Source organism: Epinephelus fuscoguttatus, linkage group LG10 (genome assembly GCF_011397635.1).
Source record: "Epinephelus fuscoguttatus linkage group LG10, E.fuscoguttatus.final_Chr_v1".
Classification (NCBI taxonomy): Eukaryota; Metazoa; Chordata; class Actinopteri; order Perciformes; family Serranidae; genus Epinephelus; species Epinephelus fuscoguttatus.
The window spans coordinates 25,025,508-25,050,987 of record NC_064761.1 but is presented as its reverse complement, the minus strand read 5'-3'; the positions used below and the strand labels follow the sequence as shown (position 1 = coordinate 25,050,987).

At 43.9% G+C, this 25,480-nt stretch overlaps 1 protein-coding gene across 2 annotated transcripts in view; it reads left to right on the top strand.

The window, feature by feature from the left end:
• ttll7 (tubulin tyrosine ligase-like family, member 7) overlaps nucleotides 1-25,480 on the top strand; it is an 84,461-nt gene that overhangs the window by 15,153 nt on the left and 43,828 nt on the right. For both annotated transcript variants that reach the window (XM_049587329.1, XM_049587330.1), the window contains exons 6-11: nucleotides 54-212; nucleotides 4,403-4,619; nucleotides 7,682-7,846; nucleotides 11,590-11,748; nucleotides 22,219-22,313; nucleotides 24,366-24,513. In XM_049587329.1, the coding sequence (XP_049443286.1) occupies nucleotides 54-212; nucleotides 4,403-4,619; nucleotides 7,682-7,846; nucleotides 11,590-11,748; nucleotides 22,219-22,313; nucleotides 24,366-24,513 (943 nt within the window). The remainder of the gene's footprint in view (nucleotides 1-53; nucleotides 213-4,402; nucleotides 4,620-7,681; nucleotides 7,847-11,589; nucleotides 11,749-22,218; nucleotides 22,314-24,365; nucleotides 24,514-25,480) is intronic.

Genomic DNA, 25,480 nt, shown 5'->3' with positions numbered 1-25,480 from the left:
AAAGTATAAAATGTCGCTCTACTCCCACACACGCCCTTTCTCTGTTTCTCCAGAATGATCAAGTGCCAGCCTCAAGAGTACAGCTTCATACCCAAAACCTGGATCTTCCCCGCTGAGTACACTCAGTTCCAGAACTATGTCAAGGAGCTACGCAGGAAACGCAAGCAGAAGACCTTTATCGTCAAACCTGCCAACGGAGCCATGGGTCACGGGTAGGTCAGAGGGCAACAAGTGCCCCAGAACAAGTCTAACACACTAACTATAAGACTGACAGATGGATCCGGGCCATGACAGAGAAGGCGAGAGTGACTGAAGTGGAGGATAGAGAGCAAGATAGTGAGTCAGTGGAGGAGGAAATTAGCAGTAGAGCAAATAGAGGACAAGCACAACAAAACAAGGTAATAAGAGGTTTGTGACCCTGACATGGGCGTCTATGGAAATGGCATTATGGTCGGGACCAGATTGAGTATTTGAGCTGAGAGGGTGTGGTGAATCTCATTGTTGGCCTCATTGTCCTCGATGGTCACACTCTCCATAAATCAGAGGTTATCGCTGCCAGTGGAGGACACACACACTCTCACACACCACACACACACGCAGTCCCTGGCAGTTACTGTAGTTCCTTCCCTGAAGGTCTCTGCATGTGATTATTGGATATCTTTATGAGGCACCATCAGCGGAGACCAGTCAGACTAGAAAATGGACCAAGATGGCTGCTGCAGGGGACTCTGTCTCACAATAGCATCTCTTTATCAAAAGATGAGCAGGCTGTGGTACCTGAATGCATATTTCATGCCTGCAGTCCCATGGGGTGAGCGCCTTTCTCGGGGTTGTGATGTCACATTTCTGTGGTATGTTTTCACTATCCTGACAGCTGAAATCATGAGGTACTTAGAGAATCAGTAAAGAGGTGTGGTGACATGAAATTTTTACTCGTACATTGACAAATTTATTAGGTACACCTGTACACCTTAAAGCAATCAAATGTAAAATGCCAGCAGTCAACACAACTTTGATGACGCAGTGGTGGTGTTGCTCTTTGCTTTGAGAGGACCCTGTTGAGCTGGTTTGGTCGTCTTGTACGAAAGCTCTCCGGGTTTTGCAGGAGTTCCAGGTACCACTGACTGGGAGGAGATCTGTTGATGAAAATTCGGAAACTCCCTGTGGAAAGGGACGTTTGGGCTCTGCTCAATCTTTTGCCACCACACAACACTGACAAGGATAAGTGACTCAAAAACAAAATTGATGGATGCACCAGAAGTGGTCGACAACACAAGTATTCTGAATTGCCTCCAAAATTAAGCCAGTAACTAATTCCAGTGTTACATGTGTGGGCCATAACCAACTTATCTGGCACTCAAACAGAATTTTATTGAGCTATGATTTGACCTGTGTGGAGGTCAGGCCTGTATTACCAAGAGAAGTGGAAATGCCAAGTGGTTTCAAAGTCAAAGGTTCAAGTGTGGTTGGTTTAGCAAATAGTTCTGTTTTGTAAAATGAAATGTAAATTTAAAGACAGATGTGGTGGCGGTTTAGAGATTAATTTATAAAGAGCAAATTTCTGTTTCGAGAAATTAGAGTTTTATTCCAATATTTAGGGTGACATATGCAAACAGATCCCCAAGCTGGTCAGCCAAGAGATTCAGAAAAGAAGTTAAGTTGCCACTACTTGTACAGGTACTCGTGCATTATAGCATCCTTAGTTCTTACACTTAGCAGAGTATTTCATCTGTACCTCCATACCTTTGTCTAGGCTGTCTATGTTTACTGTGCATGTTTACTGGGAACCGAGAGTTGATGGCTAAATCCCACGTCGATCTCAATACATGTCTTTGTTACACGGCCTTATTCTTTCACACAGAATCAGAGGCACATGCAGCTCATTCGGCTGCCTGTGTAGTAATGCTAAAACAAGAATTACGAACACTTGAGAATATGTTGAAACTGTTCAGATTGAGAAACATTTACTAAGTATTGTTTCTGACTTCTTATTCTTTGAAAATGTTCTCCCTGAAATGCCTGTGTGAAGAAATACTTTGGAGTGCATTCATCAGTGGCACCAATAGGTGGGGATATTGAAGTACAAATAGCTCAGCGTGCTTCACCTCTCCCTCTAATTCTCTTTGAATTTGTCCTTTCTGGTATAATGTGAGCATTACTTATAACTCCATGCTGCACTAAGCCCTTATTTATTAAAGAATAAAAGGCAGCAAAGGCTGAATTATTGCAATACATTAAGAATATGAAAGATGATGAGTTTAGCTCGACCACTCAACGGCAGGCGGCTCACAAGATTAGATTTTTCTCTATTTTTTTTTGCATGGTGTGACGCGGCAGGAAATTAAGTTATATCTACCCCCTGTAATTTATTTTTCCGTCGGCCGACTAAATGAAGTTATTGTTTGTGTCTGAAGCGCAGCTTGTTATAAGGGAAACAAAATAAAAGCGCGTGCAGGGCTTAAAAAGGCGAGATCCCCTCCGGTGCCAAATTAAATAGGCAGGGGAGAGTGGGCCGTGATTATCTGACACCCCAGCTCATCAATCATGTCGTCTTCTCCTCAGCTACTCCTCCTTGACTAACTAACACCGTTAACCCTGTCCTCATCATTCAGCTTGCTGTCTGCCTGTTAGGAGGGCCCTTCACATCATTGGTCAGCCTGCCATCAACTTCTTCTCTGTTCAAGCACTGTGATAAGCAGGCCAATGAAGAGCACGTCCACAGTATGCCACTGTTTTAGTTGGCAGTAGCAAGTTGTGATTGATAAACCTGAAAGTAACGACAACATCGCACCAATGCAGATCTAAAAGTTGGGAGGGTTTAATCACACCCCTGAAGGGAGGACTGCTGAACTAAGACCTCATTTCATCATCACCTGAAAGGCATTACCTGATCCCAGCCTAGATTCACACTTAGAAACTCATCAGCAATGCTCCAGTGTTTTTGCTTCATCAAAGTTAACTGCGCAGGTGAATTCTTTGGTCAAATTACAACAACACAGGCTGCACTGTTCCCAGGATACTGTATGTTCTGGCTGTGATTACAGAGCAGAACAATGTTTGCCCTCTGGTGGCTCAGTGCCACAATATCTTAATACCTCAAACTGTACTTTTTGAACAATCAAGTCTTTACATCTTGGCCAAAAATTGTGTTTGTGTGTGTGGTGCGCCTGCTTGCATGTGTATAATGGAGCCTTCCAGGCTGTGCATGTAACCAATTTAGGCCAAGTCTGCCTTAACTATGAGTGATGGTGATATAGGTCAATCGCGATGCTTGTACATAGTGGGAGATTGTTTAGAAGTGAACCCTAAACCCCACCCTGCACACATGCATACACCCATACACACACAGACATTTCACAAAGTTTGGAAAATACTGCCCCTCACCCTCGCGTGCACGGCCACATGGATTGCACACAAACTAACACAGCTCATTCTTGAGTCCAGCTAGCAATGGCCTGCGTACTATAAGGCCTGAGTGCCAGTGACATGAGACCAAAGCAAACGAAGGAGGGTGGAGGTTGAGACGGAGCGCGGTGTCTGCTCCTATTAACCTGCCCAAAGACCGTGCTACAGCATTTGATGCACTGTGCCATTCAGAGTAAGCAGAGTGGAGTTTGGCTTCAGAAAATCACAATGTTCTCCAGGTGCTGGCGGAGCATTTCTCAGACAAACCAGCATTCATGTTGTACCTGTCTGCTTTTTGTACATTTATTTTTCAACTGTATTATTTAGATGGCTAGGTAATGAAGGGAGCAACAAAAGTTTTGGAACGCTCAATGCCCCTCAGAGCCAAACAGCTTGTCCTGCTCAAACTAGACCTGAGGTATGCTGAGCGCACTCATTTACAGATGTTTTCAGTGAAGGTTCTGTAGCAATGGAAGGTCACATGAATACCATCAGAGCACAATGGCTCTGACCCTTTCACTCCTAAGGGCTAAACGTCTTCAGTGTAAATATAAGAACCATTGCGTGCAAAGTTAGGACATATCTTTACCCTCTAACTGCATCTATTGCTTCTGTAGACCATTATACTTACTATCATTGCTTTGGAAAGCAGAGGCAGAGCAAAGTTCCTCTTGGGATGTGAAGATTGAAAGTATCACCATAACAGGCAGATGTGGCACCCCAGCAATACGTCCCCAACATGTCCTGATGAATTGAAATGAAATACAGTGTTGAACCCCATTAAAATCTGTATACTGTTTGGCTCAGTCCCACCCCTCCAACAGATACAGTATATAAGACAGTGCCAATGTCATCAGTCATGTTCACGGTCCCTGCTATGCTGCCATCTATCATTTTTTTAATTATCTTTTTTGTCTTTACTATGCCATATTTTATTATGCTGCTGACGACACCCCAATTTCCCCCCCAAGGATTAATAAAGTTTCTGTCTATCCAGGATCTCGCTTATCCGTAACTGTGAGAAGCTGCCAGCCCAGGAGCACTTTATCGTTCAGGAGTACCTGGACAAGCCCTTCCTGATGGAGGGCTACAAGTTTGACCTGCGCATCTACATCCTGGTCACTTCATGCGATCCGCTTCGCATTTTTCTCTACAACGACGGCCTGGTTCGCATGGGCACCGAGAAATACCACGCACCCAGTGAGGCCAACCTGGTGAGTCACAGACAATAATACGACTAATAATAAAGATAAGGACATGTATATGTGTAGGATTTTTCAAAGTAAAGATACAAAGTGCTCTACAGAAGCTTCACATAGACTTGAAAGTGCACACATGGTCATAGACGCATACCTTGTACCTTAGAACAGGACACGCATCTTTATTTGTGCACCATCTGTGCACAGGGCCAGTTTGATGAGTTGCAGACATATACACAACTGTTCATGGATTTATATTAGAAAGTACATTCAGTACCGAGTGTGTGGCCAATCAGGCGAGTCAGAAATGTTCAACAGACAGATAGAAGAAAGCAGAGCAGTGTATTTGCCCTGCACACCGGAGCCACGGGCTTGTGCAACTCGACATAATCAAATTAGACACACAAACAAGAAGGAGGACAGAGGTCGGGAAACAAAGTGTAATCTCTTCAGGATCACAAAAATATGCATATATTGTACTCATATACACAGTCAACAGTGCCCGAATGCAGACAACTGTAGGGCTGATATTGTTCACACACACGCACACACACACACACACACACACACACACACACACTCACAGACGCACACGAACACACAGAATGGGCAGGCACACTGTATGCACACAGCTGAGCATAAATGTCCACATGCCAGATGTCTCCTGTAATATCAAGCCGCTCATATTTGCCTTGAGGTTCTGCACCTGCTGAAGCACAGTCTGTTGCTGATGGGATGTACACACACACACATACACACACACGCATAGCTTCCTATCAAGCATGATGCTTATCTACAATATGAACACACGCTCACACAGACATGCCGGACCCCTCCTGTGACACAAATGTGTATTGTCTTACCCAGTCTGTGACACATGATGGAGTGAGTCGTGCCATGGAGATGGATGTTCAATCCCACAGAGAGTGGATCCCAGACAGCCATCATGGGCTGGAGTGGCCTCTGGTCACAGCGTTATTACCTCGTAGGCTAAGGACAAGGATGTATTGTCTTCAACTGTGAGGGATAGTGTTTAAAGAGAGGAAGACTACAAGGGGTTACACAATGGCTAGTTATAATCAGCCACTCAGTGACGCATTTTAGCCACGCTCTGTTGGAACTCTGGGGCACTTCAGCTCCGACTCCTCTAATCACTGATTGCTTGAGATTTTGGTGATCTATGATGGTAAGCTTGTTCTGCTGTTGCACTCATTATCTGCCAATCCCATAAGAGCATAAGAACCATTTTTAGAAAGAGCATTGATAATTCCTGTATTGCACAGCGAGCTGTTCTTTTCTTGCTGCACCATTTCTTACCATCTTTAGTTGTTGCCAGGGGACGACTTTGTGATGTTTTTGCTTTTTCCTTTATTCTTGTTTCATATCACTTAGGAGAACATGTTTTACAATACAACGTGGCTATGTGCACTGTGGGGATAAAAGCATTAACACCCTTGAGGATGTTGTTTGCTGTGATGATTATCATCACTGACAAAGGTATAATTACACTAAAGAGCGCTGGCAAAGGTACCGCAGCTTTTTAAGTACAATATACAGTACAGTATATACACCATGTATTAAGATAAAGTTTCATAGAGCGCCGCAAAGAGGATGTTTATTTGTAGGCCAAAATGGAAACTGGTGTCACCCTGGTCCTCTTAACAAAAAGCCAATAGGATTTCTCCAGTGAAGTTTGGATTATTCTAGAAAATAAGCTCTGTCGGAAGAGAAAGGATATGATTCTTTCACATTTCGTACAGCAAGATCGCCAGAAGTGAAAAGCTAATGTTATATATGAGCTACACCATGGTCGTATGACTTCAACATTGCCACCACCTTGGGCGATGTGTAGTTGGTGAAGATGCTCAGTCATCCAGGTCATGGTAATCATAAGTGCTATATATCGTAGGCAACTGGACTTGCTTGCGTTTCTTGAAGACGTTTCGCCTCTCATCCAAGAAGCTTCTTCAGTTCTAAATGACTAGTGCAGAGTTGCAGTCTTTAAACCCTGTGTGGGTGTGAACTTTTTTTTGCAGAGTCGTTAAGGTCACATGTGAGTCGTTGACCCACCTGGCCATCATGTGTGTCATTAGGGTCAGGTGGGAAGGTGAGACCAGGGGTGAATGGGTGTGAAGTCGTCTGGGGAGGGATCCCAAGACTGCATTGTAGGTGGGTGATAAGTGGTGTCACAAGCCACCCCCTCTGTTTAACGATGGTCGTTCCAGCTTGACGTAGATGGCTTCTTTTACTCCTCTTTCAAACCGCTCTGTAGTCTCACATAGCTACTTGTTGGCAAGCGTCTTTTTTAAGACATGTAAAAGCTTCAGAATTTACAAGTGGGGTATTAACTGCCGTATTTTATGCCTTGGAACAAAATGTGAAAGTCTCTTAAACTTGTGTTAACTGCAGACCTTACTTTAGGAATTTCTAACCAAAAATCCATCCAAAAAACCCATTGACTTCAAGATGAGATACCAAAAGTGCAAAATTGGGACTCATTCCTGCACCATTCTATTGTTTCCTCTATTGCTTATAATATTTGTAGCCATTAGAATTAAATTGCTGTTATACTGAGCAACTTTTAGCCATGAATGCATCTAACTGGGAACAGGAAGCAGATGAAAATGAGCTTAATTTCTTCATCAACTCAGTAAATAAAGGAATTCAGAAGAAAGAAGAAGAGAATAATTTTTATGCAACGACAAACAACACACGCCATCTGGTGCAAATATGATCTGCTGTTGCGATGACATTTGAAACTGAATGTTGTCACAGCTTATAAGAAGATGTTTACTAGTTTTACAAGTACACCACGGACCTATGACTTAGCAATATCTGGCCAAATTGTCATTAGGCATGCTGTATTGTCAAACTTTAAGACAAGGACCAGGCTTTTTTTTGTTTTGTCATTTATACAGTGGTAGTAATGTAAAATCAAGCTTACTTCTCTCTGATCTGTGTTCCTGTGCAAGAGCTGTCCCATGTCGCTGCTGCACTATCAAATTAAATGGAGCTAGAAATGATGAGCCAGAGACAGGTGTTAACATGTTAGTGTCAATTCCCCTTTGTCTCCACAGAGCCAGCTCTACATGCATCTGACCAACTACTCAGTCAACAAACACAATGAGAACTTTGAGCGAGACGAGACGGTGGATAAAGGCAGCAAGAGGTCCATCAGGTGGTTCACCGAGTTCCTCCGCACCAACGACTACGATGTGGCCAAGTTCTGGGGAGACATCTCGGTATGTGGGGCACAAACACAGACACACAGCTACATGCAGACATATCATGGCGGATGTGTATTTCCGCGAAACGCAAGGATGTGCGGTATGATAACAAAACGCACCACAAATGCAAACAGCACACGCAGGCACCCGTAAATTTAATCTGTAAGCGGACACTCTTATATACACACGCTCTCGCTACTAACCAACACACGTTGCACACAGAACACAAGCGGACTGGCAAAAGGTTTGATATGATTTGTTATGACAGTAATTCAGAAAGCTTCCGAGCTTTGTTTAATTCCAGGAAGAGCTCAGTGAAAACACCATTCCTGGAGGGTGAGCTCTCGCTATCTGGCACTACTCTCAGCTCATCCAAACACCTTTACCATGTTCATTTTCTTTCATCAAAGTCTTTTTGGGAGATTTCTTTACCTCCTGTTCCTCAATCATTCTCTTTTTAACCTACGCAAATCCATCCCATCATACACCCCTTTGTCTTTCTGTTACTACTCTTTTAGTAACTCCGTTTTTGTTCTTTTCTGTTTCATTTTTCTTGACCTTGACTTTTTGTCCCTCTGTCCATACTCATTTGGGGTTGTCTGGTCCCTCAGTGCTTGTTCTCCGTTTCATTGTCTGTTCTCATGCTACAACCTCAAAATCAAATCCCACTGGTTATTATATTCTCCTCAAGGCAACCTTTTATTTTTTCTTTCTATCAGCTCTCACTTTTCTTTATGTTCATGTTGAACAAAGTGGCTTCTGATACTGTTGCAGGTGTTGTGGTCAGTGCTTTAACTTTTTCATTTCTCTTTCTTTAATCACCTCTTTTATATATCTTGTGTAAATCTCTATGTGCTCCATTTTGTCAAGGCGTTAAAGTTCTAGTTCTCTCTCTCTCTATCTCTTTTTTACTTTTCTTCGCTTCAGTTTTCGTTTTCTCTCATCTTTCTTGTCCCTCGATGACACGCCAGAGAGTGTCACCCTCTGACTCACCCAGTCCGTCCTCCTCTCCTCTTGCCTTCTCACCATTTTTGTCTCTGCTCTTTCCTCAGAAGTTGCACCACTTTGGTGTTAGTGCTGTCCGTTTCGCGCTCACACTGTTTTGTTTCAACTCTGTATTTATGCTCTCCGCTCACTCTCCTCTCTCCTTCTCTTTTCATCTCTCCTCTTACATTTTTGTTCCCGTACAGACCAAGCAGGCTGCCCTGACTCTTCCCACCGATGGTCATGGTCAGAGAGTCAGAGAGTTTGTTTGGCAAAAGATTGTCTGTGGGGGTTAAGAATATCTTGTATGTGTTTTTTTTCTTTCTCCATGTTTCACTGGCATCTCTTTCATACTGAGGTATTATTGATGTGCTGTATGGGGCAGTGTGTCCAAGGTTTGATCAGCAAAGCCGCAGCTTTTTTATGTGGATGTAATTTTGAGATCAGTGTCTGACTACAAATAGGCTAGTTATCGAGGCCACGGCTAGACCACCGTACTGCTCTCCTGCACCCAGCAGTCATACCAGGCTGGGAAAACTGCGGGCCAGCAATACAGCATAGGGCTTGACTGGTGAGGGGAAGCGGAGTGCAGATGGTGTGTGTGTGCGTCAGAGTAAACATGTAGTAGTCAGTACAAATAAATAGCTACACTTCGTCCACTGGGATGGTACTTTAGAGTGACGTTAATGCTCCTTTTCTGATCATGCTGTGTCTATTTGGTGGACAATCAGAAATAATAAGGGTTACACTTTTATAAGACACTTAAAGGTGATTATCTTTGTCCTACAGTGAACATCAATAGGCATTTAAAATGCAGTTTTAGAAAATCGTTTTGATGAGTTCTCCTGCATAAATGTATTTTGACAGTATATTTCATTTTAGTGAATGACAAAAAACTGTGGCACATAAATGCCTATTCCAAACAGTTATTGCCTTTCAACAGTTTTTTATTTAATTTAGCTTGACGAATAGGTTTTACCTTAAATTTTACCTTAAATTTTACTTACGTAATACTGCCCATGGCTTTAATATCAGACATCCTGCTGTCTTGACTAGTGAGAAGCCCGATTAGTCAACTAGTCAATTAAACATTTCTACCCTCGCCAGTGGACAGCAGAAACACTAGTTGGTTAAACTTGTGATGACGATACAGAGAGGAAAACGGGAGGAATATAGACAGGCATATGAGACCAACCAGCGGCTCTGATCATCAAACGCTCTCTGTCTCTCTTTTTCACACACACACGCACGCACTCTTACACTCAGTGGATGGAACTGCATGCACATCCACATCCATGTGACTGGTACAAGCCTGCAACTGTCTGGCGAACTCTTACGTGGAACGTATGTCTGAGCCACACACACTTGTGCCGGCTGGATGTCTTCTCACTAGGCCGACTAAATGTTATCTGGTAACTTTTATTGAGTGTATTGTTGTCGTGTTTTGTGCAGTGTTCATAATGCACGGTGCGAAGTACCACTCTTTAACGGCATTTAAAATATGATTTGGTTATCGAAAAATGTGATTAGCGGTCTATAAAGTCTCTTATAATATAGTTTTTTTTTCCTTGCATTTCCAGTCAACTAAATTTAAACTTGCGTTTAAACGTCAGGCAATTTAGTCATTTAAAAACATTGCAGTCTCAATTGCACTGATGCAGAAAGAGAAGTGACACTATTCAAACTGTTAAAACATAGATAAGATTAATAAATTACACATGCATAATACAATAGCTTAAATAATACACAAATGTATGCAGGTGAATTGAAAACAATAAAGGATAAAATAATTCAAAGAGGCTTATAAAACCATTGAAGCCCAAAGCGAACAAACAGAGGCACACATGCACAGTGCTAGTCAGTGGCCAGTGCTGGGGGCTCAGGATAAGGAGGGAGGTGATGGGGGCAGGGACAAAGACACACACATGCACACACACACCAGCCAGTACCGGGGACTTTGGGCATAAATGGCAGTAGTGGGAGCAGGTGTTTGTGCCGGGCAGCCTGTGGGTCAGACGGGTGGATGGATGGACAGATGGATGGAGGTGTGCGAGCAACAGACAGACTGAAGAGGGAGGGGGGCTGCTGCCTTATCAGGCCAGGGCCAGACCACCATACCCCTCTCCTGCACCCAGCAGTCAGACAGGACTGGGCAAACTGCAGGCCAGCAGCACTGCGTGGGGCTTGACTGGTGAGGGGAAGCTTTGTGCTGTGTGTGTGTCAGTGTGAGCATGTTTACCCCAGCTGCACAGTGGGAGTAAGCGGGCAGGTAGCAGCCAGCAAACATACGTGCACACATGAACACAGGTTGGGAGCCACTAGCCACACAGATGGACCATCACCAACACCCGTGAAAGTCTGTGTGTGGGTGAAATTTTAAAGGTTCTGTGCCAGCAACACTTTCTGTTTCTCCTCGGCTTTTAAACTGCCAGAGTATCTTGAGACACAGGAGAACTGGATGTAGGCCTGCCTCTTTAAAGCAGCTCTGTAGGCTACAGGTTTGCTATGTGTCATGATTGCTCCATTGTCAAAGTGTAGTCCTGAATCTAAAGGTTCAAGCATTTGTCTGCAGTTGCAACCTGCAATTAAAGCAAGACTCCTAATTGCACCCTTTCAGCTTAAGTAGACTGTTAATCAGCGGCTATAAAAAATGGCAGCCTATGGCTTTTTAGGATGAATGCACCAAAAAAAAAAGTAAGATTTGTGCTCTCTTTGACAGCTCAGCCTGGTGATTCTCTCACTCTTTGTGTTTGTGTGTGTATGTGTCCTGCCAGGAGCTGGTGGTGAAGACGTTGATAGTGGCTGAACCCCACGTGCTGCACGCCTATCGCATGTGTCGCCCCGGCCAGCCACCAGGGAGCGACAGCGTCTGCTTTGAGGTCCTGGGCTTTGACATCATCCTGGACCGCAAACTCAAACCCTGGCTACTGGAGGTACGACTCCGTGTGTGTGTGTGTGTGTGTGTGTGTGTGTGTGTTTCTCACTTTTTTTTCCCAATAATTTCTTCAACTTTTTGTTTTAGTTATTTTTGAATTTTTAATTAAATTAATTGCAGAAAATAAGCATTTTCACAACATCACTTAAAGGGGCAGATTAATTTGTTAATTTGGGATAGGGTTAGGATTTTTAAAGTAATTCTTACTTGTTTTCCATTTCAAAACATATTGAAAATAATGAAAGAACAGTAGGAGATTTAAGGGAGGATGATTCATGAAACTGGGTATGTGTGTGTGTGTTTCTCAGTCAGAAAAAGGAAGGCTGCAGTCTGTGCAGTCTCACCTGTCTATGCTGGTGCTAAAGTGACAGCGGCACCTAAACTGAAGTAATGTGGCATCAGCAGGAGAGAAGGAGACGTTGCCCCGCACTGACAGAAAGCATAAACACACACTGATTTTGCTTACACACTCTCGTCCCTGGTGCACAGAAACACACACAAACACCCGCGCAGTCTCAAGTATGTATTTATGCACCTCTGAACACAAACAGACACATTTACCATGTAAAATGAAAAGGACGTACACAGCCGCAAACATGCACGCACAATTACATGGATGTGTTCATTCATACACACTCATGCATACAAATAGAAATGCATGCATACCAAGCTGCATATAAGACAAGACAAAGATCACTCGCGCTCACACAAAGGAAATCACACACATGCAGGGGAGGAAAATATAGGTCAGGACGGCAGGTTGACTAGCAAGGCACCTCATTCTCTCAGTGTCAGTCTCTGAAGTGTCAGTCATTCTGGAGATGGATTCGAGCTCAGAGTCCATTCCGGGATTTCCGTCTCACCGTTCTGATGTCAGCCAGTCAGTTAAAGCGTGACCTAAATCCTTTAACCCAAAGTGGCTGCGCGCCTTACCCCCCCCCACCCCCCCCACCCCTTCCCACAAATTGACTCAAGGATGGGGAATGCCTGTGGGATAATTGTTTGTTTTTCCCCATCATGACAACCCAAAATAAATCTTGTGATTTCCAAAAGTCTCTGATTTGGAGAAAAGTGGTATTTCATAGTTGGTGGGTGTCAGAAGAGTCATCGTGGAATTAGGGTGTTATAATTACCTGACTCTTTTTGTGTGGCTGAGCAGTTGTAGCTACTATATGACAAAAGAATGTACAAGAGAGAGCAACATGATGGTGTTCCTTTTGACTGCTGGTGCACTGTGACAGTATGTGTGTGTGTGTGTGTGCATTGTGTGTGTGTCTGTGTTTGTGTGTAAGTGTATGAGACATGGCAAACAGCCGTGAATGCAGTTGTTCCACTCCAGCAGTAATGATCCCCCCTGTGCTACTAGCAGCTCTCTATAACTCTCATCAATTAACATCCCATGCGCGCACACGCACACGCACACATACACATACACACACACACACACACACACACACACACACACACACACAACCCTGCTTCTCTTTCACGCAACATTTACAGCAACAATCATTTATTTCCAAAATTCAACTGATTAGTCAGGGGATAGTTGCAAGCACAGAGACCCCTTCTCAAATCCTCACTGCGTACGCTGTCAAGCCTGAAAATAACTTTATTACCACTTTTTAGCCTGTCGACGTTCATTCCTATCCTGCAGGGACGCCACACACAGCCTGGCCCATAGGCTGGTTGCCACAAACGGTACCCTATGGCAAGCCCTCAGGTCCAAATTTAATTTTTCAGCAGATCACTTTGCAGCATTTTGTGGTAAATTGAATGTATTGCACCGCATTTCACCATTTTTTTAATTTTTTTTACTGTCACCCCCTTGAGTCCCAGAATACAAAAAAGTTGTGTCAGGAATTGAAACACAATCTAGGTCTCACAGGTTTGTTTTGAATCTGTGGACTTCAGCTCTCAGGTTCCCTTATTGGTGTCACTGTGAATTATGTGCACCACGCCTCGTTGGGGCTTTACCCAGACTGCTGTTCCGACAATGTCTTCCTCTCTTACTCTTTAAAACGTCAGACTTGGTTGTTGGACATGCAAACACGCAGCCAGGAAATGAAGGTTCAACCTGTGTAAACTCAAAGCCAGTCGGATACCTGAACGCTAGATGGTATCATATATAAGAAACTGTCAAATGACATTAATCCTGCCCTTTGTATTTGTATTTTTGTCTGCTGTTTTCCAAGCGTGTGTAGGAGGCCGGGGAGGAAAAAGGAACATGATTGCCTCTCACATCCTCCAATTACGCCTCCAGAAAATAGCCACTGTTTTTTTTTTTAGACAAGTTATTCAAAGTAGTGCAACTCCAAACTCCAGTGATTAGAGGACACACTCGCCTTTATCTTGCCATTGCAAGAAAACCTCTGTGGAAGATACAATACAGTGGTTCTTTGTAAGCAGACAAAGAGAAATCATTGCAAATATACTGATAACGAATAGGGATACTCAAGAGGAACAACCCGGCGACCAGCGCACACCTGCTAAATAGCTTGTCACAGGGGTGAAAACAGAGAAGGCAAGAGTGATGCTTCTCAAACCGAGGCCAGGCATCAAACAGGCGCATTGTGCTCAGAGCAAGCATAGAAGGGGGAGAAGAGAAAGTAAAAAGAGAGAGACAGGCTTTTGTGTGATCCTTATCTTAATTCAGCAGGGTTTTCAACACAAGTTTTACCTCCTATTGACATTCAAAACATCAGTGCTACATAGGCGTGCACACATACACACACACACACACACACACACACACACAGACCCTTGCTCAAATGGCGTAACCTGAGACGTTCACTTTCATTAAACCAGCCCAGACAGCATCTGTGTCTCGTATAGGAAAGGCGTTTCATTGAGCCGTGATCTTCGCTTCACACAGACACACACGCACGGACACATTCACACAGTCTGCCTAGACTGTAGTTTGTGTTGTCAGTGCCAAGGGTTTTGCTTTGAGGACTTCATCAAGTGTTTTCTTTGTCTTTTGACAGCAAAAACAAAAATACACTGGAAATCGATGCAGCAATGAGCATACATTTTAGTTTGGCTCAGGAACCACCTCGTGATGCAGGCTCATAAATCCTGCACGCACGTGGGGGTGTCTTAAAAATTGGGGTGCGTGGGTCAAAGAGAACAGAAGCCGTCTCCAAATCCAGTGTGAGTCATAAGGAATGTGTCTACTCAATGGCAAAATATAGCAATGGGGCAGCATTATCACCCCTGCACCCCCATCCTCTCTTAAGTTTATCCAGGGCCCATGTGCTGTAAGCCGGCATGACAAATAACGTCAAATGGAGTGAAGAAAATGGGAAGGAAAAAAAAATTACTAGGAGTTTTTTGGGGTGAGGGGCGAGGACAAGAGGAATTTAAACACACACATAAAATATTCCTTTAAATGCTCCACCCCTTACATGTGCAGCAGAGCCAACAAAGAGCACAACTCATTGTTCTCATAAGGTCCTGATTGGTGTCCATGGACCACAACACAAGGACGGGTGGATTGAGGCCCGACCTCATTACAGACTCTGGCTTACTTCTTCTTCTTTTTTTTTTTTTAGTCGGAAAAAAAGAGCTCAAGCTGGTCAACTCTAAATAAAAAGAAACAAGTGTTTGTAGTGAGCAGGAATAATTAGAAACCTGCCTGGTGTGTGAGAAGCTGTCTCTCTAGTGTCAGGCTCCAGGCAGCTCAAAGGCTGGTCGGCCTGCTTGTTAGGGCCACAGTCAGTGTGTGTGTGTGTGTGTGTGTGTGTGTGGTGTGTGGTGTTTGAATGGGTACATACTGTAGGTACTGTATGTGTGTTTGCTCGCACTATGAACACACACACGCACTATGAAAGCCACCACATGCAGCTGAGAGTGTTTCTGTGTGTCTTGTGAATGTGTCTACTCTCTATATGTGTGTGTGTCTGCATGTGTGGTCTTTGCCCCTCTGGGAATAGTCCTCTGCAGTGTGTGTGTGTCTGTGTGTGCGAGTGTGGTCGGGCATTCTGATCTGCCTACCAAACCAACTCCTGCCCACAGCCTGTCTTTTTATCCAGCCGGAGAGGCATGGAGGAATCCTGCTTAAAAACACAAAAACAGACCAATTCAGTGTGCGACAGAATAAAGAGAGGAGGAAGAAGGCTTGTTTGCCAACTTTCATGGCGTTTTTACGTGTCCAGTATTAAGATGCCATTGGACACAGGAGCTTAGGCAGCTTGATTATTGATGGCTGCAACTTAACTACCATCTCCTCATCCATCTCTCTGGCTTTCTACCCCTCCTGCCCCCCTTGTGCAGAGTGATTGGCAGCTAATGAGGCGGGCATGGTTAGGTCAACCGTGGCACTGGTTTGTTTGTGTCTCAGTGTGTTTGTGTGTGCATGTGTGTGTGTGTGTGTGAATGGGCATTACGACAACAGACCAACAGACTGCAGCTGGACTGCTCCCCTTAGGGCGGTGATTCTTCACCCCTCCTCTCCCTCCCTTCGCCCCTTCCTGCAACTTTTCCTTCTCTTTCTGTGCTCTGTCCCCGATTGCTTCAAGATGAGTTTGGTTTGCCTGTCCATCCCTCAGAGCCAACATAATCCAGACTTCCTTTTTCTTTTGAGTGCAAGTGTATATATGTGTGCGTGCATGGGGGGGTTGTGTTTGTGGGGAGTAATCTGCGCTGGCAAGTGTAAACAGATGCCACGACACACACATACAAGTAGAAACAAACACATGGATATTTTTTTTTTACTCTCTCTAACATCCCCTACACACATAAACAGACTGCAAATGTATTACAACTGCTGAAAATACTGTTAATTTCCTGTGCGGAATAAATAGTGCCTCACACTTATGAAAGCTTTCAATTGAAATTCTATTTCATCTGTGCAGAATGAGATGAAAATTTTATGTTCTCATAGCTTTCCATAAAAGTCTAAAGAGTAGCCATTCAAAGCTGTTTTCCAAGGAGTTCTGGCAGAAGGATTTAGAGGTTAGCCCGCCTTTCAGATATTTCCTCGAGAAGTGTTTTCTAACCCCTACAACAGCCGAGTCGAACATTATTGTGTATTCAGGGTGATTAAGGAGGAATTTACTTGCTACCTGTGCTCTCCAAATAATTTTCATCCCCTCATGATTGAATTTTCGAGGGTGAAAAATGATAGAGGAGAATACATACAGTTTGATATACTCAATTATCTTTCAGAGTCTCCCTTGCACCCTTCCACCTTTCATTCTCCTTTTGCCTTTGATTAATCTTTGGCACTTAGTGGGAGTCATTCTTATTTAAATGTCCATGGATGTCGTCCTGAGCTCTGAGGGCGCGTCTTTCTCCCTGCGAACCCTAGGTGGCAGTAGTTACCTACAAGCCACTCTTTGGCTTGTAAGAGGTTTATTAAAGAATAATTAGAATGATGTATGGGACTGTCTGTCTCTATCCACATCCATTTTCCCCCAACATGACTATTTCATGGAATAAGTATCAAATTAGGAGCGCGCAGGCCTTGTATGTGGGGCAGTTGAAAACACACCCCAACATTTAGTCATTTATCATCAGGCATGTATGGCAGCACCACTGACTGTGTGTGTGTGTGTGTGTGCATGTGATTGAGAGGGAAGATATATACTGCATGTTTATGAGTGACATATGGAACTGTAGTGTGTGTGGTAGAGTGTGTAAGAGACTGTAAAGGAAGATATATACCCCTGCATATTTATGACTGACAGTTTTGGACCTCAGGTGGGTTTTGTTGATATATTCTCGCATGTTTGTAAGTACTTAGGAGGGAATTAGGTGTGTGTGTTTGTGTGTGCGGCTGCATAACTATGTCCGCTTTTACCTTCTCGTGCACCCTGGAAGCACCTTTTGCTTTTTGTGGCTGTGTCTGATTGTATCTCTGCGTGTCTTCAAAAAGAATACCCAGCAAAAAAAAAAAAAAAAAAAAAAAAGTCAACACTCCCTGCACCCTGCCAGCCGGCCAGTCACACAGGTCAGGCCAACTGGTGGCTAAGCTAAGCGCTGGCCTGCTCACTCCCAGGACCTTTACCAGCAGCTCAGCATGCTCAGCTAGAGTTTCCCTCCGTCTGTCTGGACCACTAAAAATGCCACAAAAAGAACAAAACAGTGATTGATAAGACGGCTGAAACAAGAGAGCGACTTAACATGGCGGCCAGCTGTCTGTCTTTCTGTCGCTCTGCTACTCATGCTCTCCCTCTCTGCCTCCCTTTCTCATTCCACCATTGTGCGGCAACAAACACTCCATTCTGACAGCGGTTGAACTGTGCCGATACCCTCGAGTGTGCGGGGCAGAATGGGAGGCTTGTCAAAGCAGTGGTTGTTTACACTCTGCCAGGAATAATAAGAGGGGGTCGTTTTTCTGAACCGATTAATCACGAGCAGCCCTTGCACTTGTTTGACGAGTATTCCAGACGCAGAATGGATGTCGATGGGGGGAAGCAATTTGTTGTGGAAAGAAAGCAGCTGATTGTTGTTGATCCATTGCTGTTGCTGTGTTATTAGGGTCGGTGTGACACAGCAGAGGCCACAGGCGCAAACTGTTTGATGCCCACTACATTTTCAACAATGAATGAGTCATATGATTATTGTAAGCATTTTTTTTTACTGGGTTTATTCATAATTGAAACGATAACAATAAATTGTCAGATGGAGTTGGAATCTGAGTCATTGCGGTGCCATAGTGTGAACTGAGATTGAGTTAATTCTCTCTAGGTGTGCGATGGCCTGTGGCTACAGTAATAATAGTGTTATTGTTGGGGCTTGATTTTGCTGTATGGCCATTACTTACTTATTAACTATCTTCGAGCAGTACACCCCCATGGGGGCCAAACATTATGAGACTGACCCTGCATCCAAACCAGAGGGTAAAGAGAATTCCCCACTTGGAAATTAATAAACTATATCAAATCAAATAAGGCATGTAAAATGTGCTGGTTGCACTTCTGCCTCGCTGTTTGTACTTCAGGGCCTGCAATAAAGATCAGTAGACATTCTTGCAGTTCACAGACAATTCAAACCAAATGGATAGTTGAAGAAAATTTAATAAGCCGCCCCCGGAGCACAGGCTTTATTTGCCTTCATAAACACTGGCAGGTTACCTGTGTGTTTTGGTCACACACCTCCAGGTGCAGAAAATGAAAGAGCTACATGTCCTGTGTGGGGTACGCTAATGATTTACAGCTCACCCTCGGATCTTTGTATGTTTAATTGAGTGATCAGACGATGATAAACCTGTCTTGTGAAAAATTACAGACCGATATGTTCTTTTCCTACACGCTCATTCTGATGTTTGACCGCGTTATATTTGGTCTACATTGACGCAATTCTGATGCTGAACCGAATCAAAGCATAAGTAAAAAGGAGTTTCTGATCTTTTCATCTGACATTTTTATTGAATGCGTCTTGGAGCAACCGAGGGCTCCTTTAAGACCCTGCCAGAGTCACTTAAGGAAATCAGAGTGGGGGTTTGGGGAGCCTGCAGGGGTTCATTAGGACCAGACTGGTCCAACTTCCTTTGCCAGAGAGGAAAAGGAGAACACAGAAACACGGTGAAAGAAATGAGTAAGAGAGTTAACGACCAGAGAGCGAGGGCTAGCAAGTCTGGGAGGGGGGGATGAGTGACCAGACAGAAACCGGGGTGAGAGACAGGAAGAAACAGAGTGGGAAGAGAAACTAACCAGAAGAAGAGGGCGACAGGCGGAGAGTAGAAGGAAAGAGACCAAAGATTGAGGGAGAGCAAAGAGAGACAGCAAGTGCCGTGATGCCAGTCTACTCTGTGACAGCTTGACACCACAAATCAAACTAAGAAATGAAGACAAGTAACGAGACAACCGTCGCCAGGATCACTGCCAGTCTGGCTGTTACCTATAGGCTACAGCGCTCTAAAGCCATACTTTTTTCATTGTGGCTGTCATATCGGGGAGTGCTCTAAATGAAAACAGACCTCTCCCCTCCTTTTCTTTTGTGGTGTTTTTTTTTCTTTAGGTAAGGTACTGTAGGTTGAAGAGGAGCTCTGTCCTTCTCAGCACACAGAGGGATGTATTGTAGACTTCATTCTATTGAGTGAAAGAGTTGGATAGGGTCCCTGTTCCTTTTTTCTTCTTTGCACTGGAAGACATTCATCACCCACCTACCCCCCCTCCTTCTAATAAATGGTTGCTGTGTAGAAAAACACACGTGTGGGTGCGTGCACACACTTATGTCGGCACACCCATACAAACCCATGTCATGTTGGTGCAGATTTAGTAGCTCACTGGTGATATTTGTGGATGTATCCTCTGAACTCGTGGAAGAGACTCGGGCAGCGATGCCCCAGCAGGCTCAGAGTAGGTTATTAAGTTGCTTCAGGTTTACATAGACAGCGACAGCTCGGGATAAGTTTTCATATCCTTGTGTGCTCTTGTTCGCTTACGCTCAGCTTCACACAGCTACATGCATTTCAACACGAGAGCCTCCTTGCGCAACCGTATTCATATTGTGGGAATCTGGGGTTTAGGTGTCTGACTGAAGGACAATTTAGGAGTAGCCGCTGATGTAGGGAGCAGCTTTACTGATTCACTTAAGCCTGCCCAGATTTTTTTTACAGCTGCTTCCTGATCCAAATGGACAATCTTTCAATAGTTACTGCTCTTTCTTGGGCTACCTGCCCCACGGCTGGCAACACAGTCGACGCTCTGGCTCTCTCAGTTCCTCAGAGCCTGGTTGTGATGTAAATATTATCTTACAGCAGTGTTACCAAATCTGCCACACAGCAGTAAGCACCTTTGTGTCAGGATTAGTAATGGCTAGTTCAGGAGAAGAGAGGAGAAAGAGGGCTGGAGTTTTTGAGTGCTACCCCCGCAACCCTTGAGACGCTTTGCACATCTCTGTAAAGGAGCTTTTGGGTTTTGTTGCTGATTTTTAGCCCAAAAATCTTAACGGCTTCAAATGACCTGATGTTACACGCCAATCTGCTTTCTCATTGGCCTCTTTCACTATTCCTTACCCTAAATTCGTGATTGGTTGACAGAATAAATCTATAATGCGCTCTTAAACCTCCGATTGGCTCAGTGTTTCCGTGGTGCCAAAATCCCGATTTGCGATTGGCCATCGTGCTGCTTTGATGAGTCCAACTGTATCCAACTGCTTTTTTCTAAAGGAAGATAGAAACAGGACGAATAACATCTCTAACACAAATACTCACTCCGACTGCAGATTAAGGCACCTGGGAGGGAAGAATTTCCAGCTGCACTTCCAGCACTGTTAGCAGTGATTTTTATATTCTCACCGACAGATAAAGCCATGTCGGGTTACAGCATGGCAGTACTCAACTACACACAGTGAGGGACGGCATGTTTCAGTCATTATGGCTAAGTTAACAGTTTCTGCCTGATAATAATCTCTGTCGTGTACACCATATATAATTTCATAAATCTTTTTCAAGGTACCTTTATAGTAGCTATTACAAATCTCGTGACATCAAAAGGTGCCAACCATACTGGCGTTCCCACATGAAAAAGAAAATAGGTGGTTTGGTGAACGACTTTCGGAAGAGACCTGACTTATCTCAACCATCAAGGTTTATTAACCCAGGCCAGCCTTTCGCTGAGCATCTGTTGCATTGTCATTTGAAGTCACCTCATAGGGAGACACCATTCCAATCACGGTTGCCAGTCCATTCACCCTCCCTCTGCACTTCTCTCCATTCGCTGGTCCTTTTGTTGTCTCACACAATCTCTTTTTCACCTTGGCAGTGAGACAGAGGGAACATAACAAAGAGTAAAAGGCAAGAATTGATTTGTTGTGTCAGGTATAATAACCGATATCTGAATACCTTGCACCAGTGCTGGAAATTGTTCTGTTAAGAAAGGTAAGCTGCTCTTGAATTTTTCCCTGGGTGATACTGGCTTTTGTACCTCAAATCACAGGTGGCTTTTTCTGTTCTCGCTCAGTTGACTCTCGCTGAGCGCTCTTGATTGTGTATGATGGGATCGAGCCGAGCGCTGGTAATTCGCCGATGCTCGCAAAGAGATTATTGGCGGCAGTGGTACGAGTAGGTTTTGCAGTGCTTGGCATACTTAAGTCACAGAGTCATGGACTGCTCGCTTTGGTTGGCTGAAAAGGGCAGGGTCACTAATCTAGTGACAGTTTAACCTACACAATCTGTTCATATTTGTGCACTCATACACAGTGGGCTCTTCTCCATGCACAAGTGTACACACATCAGTGTCAGACAGGATTTATGCCCAGGCAAAGGCTAAGAGTTCCAAAGTGTCCTTCAAAGAGGAAAAAAACCCTCCTCTTCCATCTCGTTCTCCCCTCTTCTCTCCTCTTTCCTCTCCTTCTTGTGGGAACAGATCTCTTTTTTCCAATGATGCCCTAAATCCACTCCTGTAATTGCATAGCATTTCTGTCTGCTGAATTGAAAAGAAAGACAAAAATGAGATGAAGACAGGGAAAAAAAAGCCAGAATATTCTTTGAATGTTTCTCTCCTCTCCTCTCTGGCAGATCAATCGAGCTCCGAGCTTTGGGACCGATCAGAAGATTGATTACGACGTGAAGAAAGGGGTGCTGCTCAATTCTTTGAAACTCCTCAACATTCGGTACTGTTTTCCACGAGGTCATACACACGCACGCACACATGCTTGCGGATAAACACACATGAATTGCATCGAGGGGCCCATTAAGTTTCAGGTACAGAGGCAGGCAAAGCTTGCGTCAAATTTGATCTTACAGGGGCTCTGAATGTTTAAAGATTTCGATTCTTTCGGTCTTCTCCATTTGGCAAGTCCTGAAAATTTCAGAATTACTTTGATGTATGGCACAATTCAGACTTAATCTTGTTTTTTTTTTTCAGACTGATGACAAAGTAGTGGCATTAGTCTGAAACTAACAGGGGGTTTGAGCTGTGGACCAAAAAAACAAAACAAAACAAAAAAACCCGCTGTACTTATACATTTGTGTGTTTGTGCTGCTGTGGTGGATACAAAGACAGATAATGGCCGAGGTACAAAGCTGTGCTTCTGCTGTGCGCTTTTGTGCACCCTTCAATCAGACACACTGTGTGTATGTGTGTGTGTGTGTGTGATAGGAACAGGATAACAGTAAGTTGTGCTATCTGTATTTCGGGGTCTACCTTGTTTACCCTGCTCTGTATATTTACATATGCTTCCTGTGTTGCTTTTTTACTTTGCTTTATGGGTGTGTTTGTTTCCCTGTTTAGGCTATACACACTGTCATTCTTGTTGTGTAATGTATTTATGTAGTGTGTGTGTGTGTGTATGTGTGTTTGCTGGCATGCTTTTCTGTCCCCTGGCTACAGTGAGCCTGTCCACTGATTGATCATCGTACACCAGACCTCTGGATCTCTGCTCACTTTTTTGCTTTCTCTCTTTGTGCTTGTCCCCCTCATACTGCTCTAAATATAGTCTCAACTCTACTAGTCACACACATGCACGAATGCAGCACGCGCACACACACACACACACACACACACACATCAATGGATCAATTACATGCAGCACCATAGATCTAGTTTGGCCAAGTGTGGTGCGCGGTGCAGCCATCCCACATAAAAACTCACTCCATCCTCCCGCTCAGCCTCAGTCGACACAAACAAATCTCTTATCAAAATGATTTGTTTCATGGCTGATGTTTGCTGTGTTCCCACAGATTAAAAGGGGAGATTTGATTATTTCATGACAAATAAATCGTAGGAGGCCTTGAAAGGCGGCGGGGAGCTCTTTCCACTGGACAAACTGCTTATGTTCATGCTGGAGTGAATGAGGGCTTTGTTCTACCTCGCTCACTTTTTCCTTATATAGTAATGGCTTCGCTTCCCAAAAGGGAGGGGTCGGTGGTGTGCAGAGGTAGGGTCGGCTCTCAACTTGGCTCACAACACCAACTGTATCAACGTGGGATCAATTCAGACCCGGCCGGGCATGGACATTGATAAACCTCAGCCCCCCAACAGCACTCAATATCCAATTTAAAGGGCCAGCGATTGACTAAAATGAATTGCCCTTTCTCCAGACCGCAATGGCCCACTTGTTCAGAATTAGCTGTCTGGTTTCTGTTCATCCTGTGGTTGTCACTTTGTTTGTGTCTCGGCTCTGTCTTTATCTCTGTATTGTTAAATGTTTTGTGAGGGATTTTCTTTTTTTCCTTTTAACTACCAAAATAATGTGAAAAGGCAAATTCCGGTCAGTGCATCAGTTCGGGATGAGACCTGCACGCTGTCAAACTTCATCATTGTTTACAGGATTCCTGAAAGCCTTTTTCTGCAGATAACATTTGTTCTTCACTGAGAAGTATGCGACAATTAAATAAGTCTTCTGTACTCTGAAAGAACTATTACAGTATGTGGTTGCAGAAAAAAAAGATAAAAAGAACACTTAAACACATTAAGTCAACAGGAATTCAGACACAGTGCCTGTATTTCTCAACAATGGCTAAACCTTGACAGAAAAATAATCGGAGATGCGAAGCATTATGGGAAAACAGAAACAGCTGTCTGAGCCTCAGTGTGAAAATACCAAAAATGCACCGTAACAATTGGATTCTTTAGGAAATGTACTTGAATGATGCTGTACTCTTTTCAAATGCTCTGTAAATGTGCATTCTTTTGACTCAGTACCTGTTTCATGTTGGTCCAGAGCCAGCGATAAGAAACGCAACCTGGCCCAGCAAAAGGCCGAGGCTCAGCGACGACTCTACGGACATGGCTCGATGAAGAAACTCTCGGCCGCTTCCTCAGACTGGGAGAAACAACGTCACACACTGGAGCGTAGGAGAGAAGAGCTGGTAAGGCGCAAACAAATTATCATGTGGTTTAAACCTGATAGATTCAGAATCAGAAATGTCATTATTGGCGATTTGGTGCTAGTAGATAGTTAGAAAGTGTAAGATTTTTAGGTTTACAGCCATGCAGGAATATGCAAATGATCGTCCAGGGGATGTAAATCTCACTGTATAAAACAGGTATTAAAATATGTGCAAGAGGGGTGATAGTAATGACAGCAGGATGTCTGGTAATGTAACGCATAATGTGTGTCAGGATAAGAGTCAGTGTCACTGGGGGCCCGGGACTTGTTGATGAGGACAGCTGCAGTCTGGGAGAAACTGTTTTTGTGGCGTGATATGGATTTTCTGAGCAACACTGTACTTCACATTGATACAGTTACACATATTCCCACCTGGGATCTGTCTAGTTGGCGACTGACCAACTGCAGTGGAGCATCTGGGATGCTAAGCACCTGGACAAGGTGGTGCGCTTTGACTTCGGTCAATAGATTTAATTTCCCCACCCAGGCTTTCAAAAGCAGCCATGGGACTATAACAATGGCTGTTCGGTCATACGATCATAAGTCCTGAGATGCCTTTTAAGGTTTTTAGGTCACACCAAAATGAGCACAAAAGGTGGCTTGGCTTTATCAGAGATGTGCTCGGAGATATCATCAGAGACATTCAGCAAACGCAAGTTCTCATGTTATTTACAAGTCACTTAAACGACCAAAGAACACGTGTGTGTTTGTGTTATGCACATTCCTCTGGATTGAAACAAGCAGAAATGCCATAGCAGAAACTCAGTTTCACTTACTTCTTACTCTACGTCAAAGTTTTCTGAGACAAGCATACCATTTAATTATTTTCTCTTTGAAATGAAGGAGTCGGGGGAGTGCTTCTCATACATATGGGGAAAAGTGGCAGCTACTAGTACTTTACGCCTTCCGCCCTCTTTGATTAGCCTTTTGATCAGCCATGGCAGTAA